Source organism: Streptopelia decaocto (assembly GCF_964273445.1).
Source record: "Streptopelia decaocto genome assembly, chromosome: 10".
In the NCBI taxonomy this organism is placed as follows: Eukaryota; Metazoa; Chordata; class Aves; order Columbiformes; family Columbidae; genus Streptopelia; species Streptopelia decaocto.
Window position 1 is genome coordinate 3,637,978 of NC_138665.1, and position 7,707 is coordinate 3,645,684.

The window sequence follows — 7,707 nt, forward strand, 5'->3', positions numbered from 1 at the left end:
GCTGAGTAAATAAAACGATTATGCTGTCGTGTTTTCCTCTGTTTCCTGTAACTGTTATGTTCACTTAAGGCAAATAAGGTAAGAGGTGCAGAAGTGTAAGAGATCTTAAATTTGTATGGATTCTTGCTTTTTGGAAACTATTGGATCTATACAAGTGTCGCTGCTCCTGGAGGAGCAGGAGGCTGTTCCTGTCCAGGCAGCCATTCAGGTGGGGAAGAGCCAGCGACTGTGTCCCGTTAGTCAGAACACGGAGCTCCTCACCGTTCAGGTCTGGGGTTTGTGGGTGAGCAGGGGAGGGTGAGGTGAAGTGCTGGGGACCCAGGAGGAAGCCAAGCACCTCCAAGCCAAACCTAATTTGAATCTAATAAACATTACATAGCCTAATCGCGTTACCAGAACCCATCTCTGTGTCTGGCAGGTGTCTGGGAAAATGGGGAAGGCGCGGGGTTCTGGTGAGGGCCCCCGCGGGGCCGCAGCACCAGATCGCCGCGCGGCGCTCGGGGGGCCCGGGCGGCTGTGACCGGCGCGGCGGGTCCCGGCCCCGCCCCGCCCCGCGCTGCCCGCTGGGAGTTGTAGTCGCCGCCCGCCCCGGTGCCGCTGCGCGCGTTCCGTTGCCATGGAGCGGCGCGACGGGCCGTAAAGCGCGCGGCGCTTCCGGCTGGCGCGGAGGGCAGGGCCGGGACCTCGTGTGAGGAGCGCGGAGCCCGTGGTGCCCGCGCCGCCGGCCCCACGCACCGGCCCCAGGATGTTCAAGAAGTGAGTGTGGCTGGACCCGCTTCTCCCAGCGGGCCGGGGGGCGGCGGGAGGGTGGGGGAAGGGGCCCGGCCTGGCGCCTCTTCCGTCCCGGGGCTCGGCCCTGCGCCCGCGGGGCCGCACGCCCAGGCCCTGCTCGGGGGCAGCGCGGCAGGGCAGGCCCCGCTCCCCGCCAGCCCCGGGGCCCGCAGCGTCACCTTTGTCTCGGGGCCCTGGGCTGGGGGCGCTCGCTTGTTGGAAGGATAAAAACCTAAAAAGTAACGAGTCGTTAACTTGCATGAACTTTGGGGTAGCGCAGTTCATATGGTAAAAGGTGAATGAAGGGCTCCTACAAATATGTCTGGACAAGGCTGTAGGTGTTGGTGCTTGCAGTGCGGTTTGCTGTGTGTGTTGGGTGGAATGATGCTCTGTGCCATTGTGTTTCTCTGGGACTGAAAGTGTATTCTGTGGATGTACACAAAGAATAGGGGTAAAGAAGGACAAGAAGACAGTTGAAGAAGGACAGGGAACTGCTGGAGAGAGTCCAGCGCAGCCACCAAGATGCTGAAGGGAGTGGAGCATCTCCCGTGTGAGGAAAGGCTGAGGGAGCTGGGGCTCTGGAGCTCGACAAGAGGAGACTGTGGGGGCACTCATTCCTGGGGATCAATATGGAAAGGGGGAGTGTCAGGAGGATGGAGCCAGGATCTTCTGGGTGACAACCAGTGACAGGACAAGGGGTAATGGGTGCAAACTGGAACACAGGAGGTTCCACTTAAATTTGAGAAGAAACTTCTTCCTGGTGAGGGTGGCAGATCCTGGCCCAGGCTGCCCAGGGAGGTTGTGGAGTCTCCTTCTCTGCAGACATTCCAACCCGCCTGGACACCTTCCTGTGTAACCTCATCTGGGTGTTCCTGCTCCATGGGGGGATTGCACTGGATGAGCTTTCCAGGTCCCTTCCAATCCCTGACATTCTGGGATTCTGTGAAAGACAACCTACTAGTGGGGACCCTTCCCCCAGCCCAGTGTTCCCACAGGAAGAATTTAAGACTTGTGAAATCCTAGATTTGAAGGTTGGACAGATGCAGTGCTACTGAGGTGTTACAGAGAGTTTATAAATGCTTCTGAAGAATGCTGCTGAGATATGGCATCTTTGGGGAAGCAAATTGTGCGCTTCTGAAATCTTGTCTCTCACTTAACAGATTTGATGAAAAGGAAAATGTGTCAAACTGTATCCAGCTGAAGACTTCAGTTATTAAAGGTATTAAGAATCAACTGGTAGACCAGTTTCCTGTTATTGAGCCATGGCTAAACCAAATTATGCCAAAGAAAGACCCAGTCAAAATAGTAAGATGGTAAGTTCCTTTTTCTCTTAACCTCTGCCTCCAAGGTGATAGGATTGCTTCTTCTGTATGTGTATTTTGTATATTAGGTGAACCTAGTGTTTTTGAAAAGCATCTGATTTCCTATAGATAATAGTCCATGTTGTGGCAAAACCAGCAAGTTTGCATGCACTCGTCATGCTCCTGAAGGCACATGAGTAGGATGCATGAGGAAAACAAAAATGCTGCCTGCTAGTGAATGTGCAGTATATTTGGGGACTCTATGAGGGTCAGGTTGCTGTTGAAGGGAAGCATTCAACTTTATGGATATGGTCCTCAAACTTGTTTGGATAGTTTCCAGTAGCTTTAAAAAATTATTTTTGGGCTTCCATATATAACCTATATTATTTTTAATTAAGGGTAGTATATTTTTGATTATTGCTTCTCCACACTGTACTGCATTTAAAAAAAAAAATCAAATGAATGCAGTTTGTGAATAGCTAGATGTTTTTCTGTAGAAAGTGTGCAGGAGGCCAGTGTTGAAGAACAAGCCATAGAAAAGATAGTATTTTTAGTTTTAAATTTTCCTGCTAATTAACTGTCTTAATTCTCAGATGCCAAGATACTCTGTGAAGTGAAATAATTAATTTAAACTACAAGAGTGTTAAGTAGCTATTGGAATATTTTTTTAAATTTTGCAGTCATGAACATATAGAAATCCTCACTGTGAATGGGGAGTTGCTGTTCTTCAGGCAAAGAGAAGGGATTTTTTACCCAACGCTACGGTTGCTTCACAAATGTAAGTTTCCTGAGGATGGAAATGGTGGAGTGAGAGGAGAGAGTGCATTGGTAGAACCGAATTAAAAATAACTTACTATGTACATGCATGTGTGTATATATATATATATATATATATATATTCCTGAATAGATCTTAAAGGTATAGTGTACCTTCTCAACTGTAATTTACTGCTTTGCTATTTCAGGTGCCTATATGGATTGCTTCCCCCATAATTATTGTAATGCTGTTGACTTCTGAGAATTAAATTGTGCAAAGTTTTGCAAAAGTCTTCAGAGGTTTCCTGAGGACAGTGTTCCAAATGTCCTGTTGTTAGTCCCAGTCTTTGTCCTTTCAAGTCTTCCTTTAAATGCATTTTGCTTTCTTCCAAGTACTTGTAGGTTTTTACTAGAAAAATATTCTTTAACCATGAGTTTAATGATGTAATATATACTTGTCTCCTGTAGGAACTTGTTGCATGCTTTTTACAGTTTACTCTCTTGCATTATTTTTCTTGCTGTTCTCACTGTTCTGCTTGATTGTGTTACTCTGATTTGGATGAGCTTAGGTGTCCCTAAAAGTGTCATTCAGTCAACTCTCAATGTTTGAAATACTTCAAGAAGGTGCGTGCACTTGAAGGATGGCTTGGGGAGCTGACTGCCTTCATTAATTTTGTCCATCTTTGCCTTTTTTGTCCTGTTAACGTTAACCTCTTGCGAAAAAGAAACAGGTTGTACATGTAATTTGGGGGATTTAAGACCCCTTAGCATGTGGGTGCCTGTGTGATTGTTTTCACTGGGGAAACTTGTTAAAACTGTTATTCAGTGTGTGGGTATATGGGGGCACAGGAGGCACAGGCCTGGTGTTGGGTTCCCCTGTGGGGCTCAGGTGGAAGATGTGCTCTGGGAGCACAGAACTTGTGTCCTTTCAGGATGGTACAGCCCAGCAGGAGCTCAGTCATAGTTTATCAAATTTCCCACCCTTGCAGCACACCGTGTATCTAATTGCTCCATCTCCACTGACTTGGTAATGAGTTATTCGTGTTGTCATCTCACTGTGTTAATTGTCATGCTGTATCTTTCCCTGCCTAGATCCATTTATTCTACCACATCAGCAGGTTGATAAAGGCGCCATTAAATTTGTACTAAGCGGAGCTAATATAATGTGCCCTGGCCTGACGTCTCCTGGAGCAAAACTTTACCCTGCTGCTGTTGATACTGTTGTTGTATCCTTCTGGAGCTATGAATTACTGCTTGCTGTGAGATGAGTTAAATTTCTGTTCTTGTGTTCTCAGCTGATCGTAATCTGAATTACTTTGGATTTTAGTGGTATTTCATGGAATAAATAGTAATCTGAAAAGAGCTGCAGAGGTTCAGATGTTATTTAGCAAGGTTAACATTTTTCTTAATTTTTTAAATTTACTGTGATGTCCCAAGCCAAATAACTATTCCTGCTGTGCTGTTGAGTGGGATACTGTTCCATCAATCTAACTGATAATTTGAGCTGCTTGGTGATTTTAGGCAGAACTGTAAAAATGAAGTACAGTGCATTTTGTCCCTTGCCTCCTTAATCAATCTTCTATATCCTTCAATTATAGAAGATTTTGCTCCTCTTCCTGGGGAATTTGGAAAGATGTTTAGGATCAACTTTGCTGTAGGCAGGACTTGCTCTATGTCTGATGAAGTCAGCCTATGTAAAATGAGGAATGTATGCTAATTCACTTCTGCTCATTATATTACTGAGAAGGGAACCCTGGGCAAATACAGCATTAATGATACCAAGCTGTGCTGCTCTTTCTAGTTACTTAGATGCTACAGGAAAAAATAAGCAGTTAGCATCATGGGTTGCTAAGCTTTGAAAAGGACACATCTGATTTCAGTACTTCTGGATTATTTTAGATCAGTGTCTCGGTTCTTCTGTACCTTGGAATCTAAAGTGGCCCCACAAACCTGCAGTTTTGTTCCAGAAAGAGTGAGTCTATGATCCCTGGGTGTTAGGCACAAAGGAAGAAATGTGTAGTGTAGTGCTGGGAGATCTTTTGCTGTAATAGCTGCTTGAAGTTCTTAAATACATGCTTTGTTCTGCACGCTGTGATTCAGTTGTTAAATGCAGTGCTTTGTTTTGCTTATCTGTAATAGCTTGAGCTATAGAATTACTAAGAGGGTGGAAGGTCAACATGGGATTTTGAAATGTTTTGGAAAGTTGTTTCCTCAATGCTTTTACTTTTCTGAAATAGTTTTTAAAAAATCTGTTTTCCTTAGCAGTGATTTGTAGGCAATAATGGCAGAGGGAAAACAGCACGCATTATGTGTGGGAGTAATGAAGATGTCGGCTGAGGACATGTAAGTGTTTTAAAAATGGAAATATAAGCTTTCCCATGTTATTATTCTGATGTTAGTTTGAATTATAAGCACCACTGTAAAGGTTCAAGGTTACTGCATCACTGTTGCAGAATATGTCATTTAAGTATGGAATTTAACATATCATTTTGTTGATATTGAGGGAAAGGAGGCAGGGAATATGTTCCTACTTATTTGTTTAACAAACGGAATCAAAATAATTCTTTTCAGGTGAATGTGGACATTTGTACTACTGAATGTTAGTATTTCTTGCTGTCTGATCATACTTTCTCAAAGATACCGCTGAACAAATAAATGTTTGTATAGAGGACCTACTACCTGGGCTGTGGGCAAGAGATGTAATTTGGATTTGAGAGGGCTGGAAACGTTGAAGTGGATTTTGTCCGCAAGGACAGCAGAGACTCAAGTCTTACGGGTGCTCAGCTGACCAGCTGCGCTCCGCTCTGTGCCTTCTCTTCACCTTGTACCTATGTGCAGCGTTCTTGCTTGACGTCCTTACTAGCTTAGCTGAGCTTCTTGTGAAATCCAGAGGTCTGTTCAGGGGACAAACATCAACTGAAAACTCTTTGAGAAGGGAAAGCTACAGGAAAGGGAAATGGATGTTTGTTCTTGGCATTCGGGTAGTGCTAAATGAAAAGTAGCTAAACCACTTTGTCATTTTAAATTCTGGAATGTCTTGAAGTAGGATGTAAGATGCACCCAGCAGGTTTGGGCTGTGGTGGTTCCAGCCCTTTCTAGCACTTGGGTGGGTGAGGAAGCTGATTTTGATGAAAACAAGTCGCTCTTTTTTGTGAGGATAATTCTCAGCAGGATCATCTTCTGTTACTGGGTCACTCTGCTGTCCTAAGTCATCATACAAGGGAGAGAGGTGGGAATGTGTTACAGAGACTGCAGCAACCTGGATTTGGACCTGCTGTAGCTGCTGGGGACTTAAATTCCTCAGGATTCTTTGTAGTGCCTTCAAAAGACTCCCAAGAGCAGGTGGAAAGAACAGCTGAAGAGCTGCTTTTGTCCCAGTCCTGCCTGCAGTGATCTGTGAGCACCGCAACCCAAGGGTCTCTGTATTCCTAGTTGTTGGCAGCTGAATATCCTGTTCCTGTGAGAGCAACGTGATCTGGACAGGAAAGTGAAATTAGACTGACCTGTGCAGCCCACGAGCATGCTTTTTTGTGAGATATTGACTAAGCCAGAATATTGTGAAACAGTATGATTTTAGTTACCTGTTTTGATTATGATACACAATGTGTATCATAGCAGTATTTTCCTTCTTGATTGCTTTTGGACAAGTTGTATAAGTAATGGAACACTTAGTATAAATACAGTAAATTATATTCTTCAGGGGGATGAAGCTTGTTCTCAGTCCTAGAATGATGAAATTTGCTTGTTTGTTGTGACAAAACTAGATTTTTCTGTGGAATAATATACTGGAAGATGAACACAAGTCCAATGCAGATGCACAAAACAACCATTTTTAAAAGATGACATGACTCAAAAGATACAGAAGGATAGTGTGTTTGTAACATGCTGCAAGTCCTTGGCACATAAGTTTTGTATTTATAATTCTTGACTGAGTGTGTAGCTGTCTCACTAGCAGCGAAGCGGCTCACCTGCTTTGATTGTGTCAGTGGCACACCTGGAACCAGAACTTGTCAAATTCCACGTTCCAGCCGTGTTCCACCACCTCCTGTGCTGGGAGGGGGAGAGTCACTTAGAGCTGCTGTGCTACTGTGATACAGAAATGCTAAAATTAAGAAAAGCAGCAGAAGTGGTGTCTGAAGAACCGCCTCCCACAAAGAAGTAGTTAAAAATATTGTGGAAGGATGTTGACAAAGTGTGGAAGGCAAATATTGTCCTCTTATCATTCAGCAATGTGGGTACATGTGTTATAATAACAAATATTGTTTCTTGGCTACCTGCTGTTGATTACGGCTTTGTGGATGATAGTTTCTCCCCTTCCAGCTGACAAATGTTGCATTTTCTACTTTAAATATTGTATTTTGTACTACTCTAATATTTAACCTAGCTAATACTTCTGTACCTTTTTCCTGCTTCTACAGTGAGAAGGTCAACAAAGGGATTGGTATCGAAAATATTCACTATTTAAATGATGGCCTTTGGCATATGAAGACGTACAAGTGAAACAAAAGGAACTGTGTTACTCCAAAGGAATGCACTTAGGTTAAATGTGGACTGCTTTGTAATTCCTTGTTTTTAATGTGACTGAATGTACAAATTATTCTGTTCTGTGGCTATGCTAAATAAATCAAGCGAATGCGAAAGTAATGTTAGGCTACAATAGTTTTCGAGATTTCTTTTTTTTACAGTTCTTTTGTTTTGTCTTAAACAAGTCTTTGGTGACTGAAGACACCTGATGGAAAGATCCTGCATGGAGTGTGAGTAGACAATTTCAAACAAAAAGGAGGAAAAAAGCCAAGAAATGTTTACATTTTTATGCTCTTCTAAAAGAGTAATATAAAGCGTATGTGAAATATAGTTAACACAGTTTATAAAACCTCTGA

At 43.6% G+C, this 7,707-nt stretch overlaps 1 protein-coding gene across 1 annotated transcript; it reads left to right on the plus strand.

Annotated features, from left to right (window-relative positions):
* The first annotated feature begins 596 nt into the window (after positions 1-596).
* On the plus strand, positions 597-7,471 carry MCTS1 (MCTS1 re-initiation and release factor). The gene is made up of 6 exons (XM_082061714.1): positions 597-756; positions 1,932-2,084; positions 2,753-2,850; positions 3,920-4,053; positions 5,103-5,170; positions 7,246-7,471. The coding sequence occupies exons 1-6, from the start codon at positions 746-748 to the stop codon at positions 7,325-7,327; spliced, it is 546 nt and encodes a 181-aa protein (XP_081917840.1). The 5' UTR covers positions 597-745; the 3' UTR covers positions 7,328-7,471.
* The last annotated feature ends 236 nt before the right edge of the window (positions 7,472-7,707 follow it).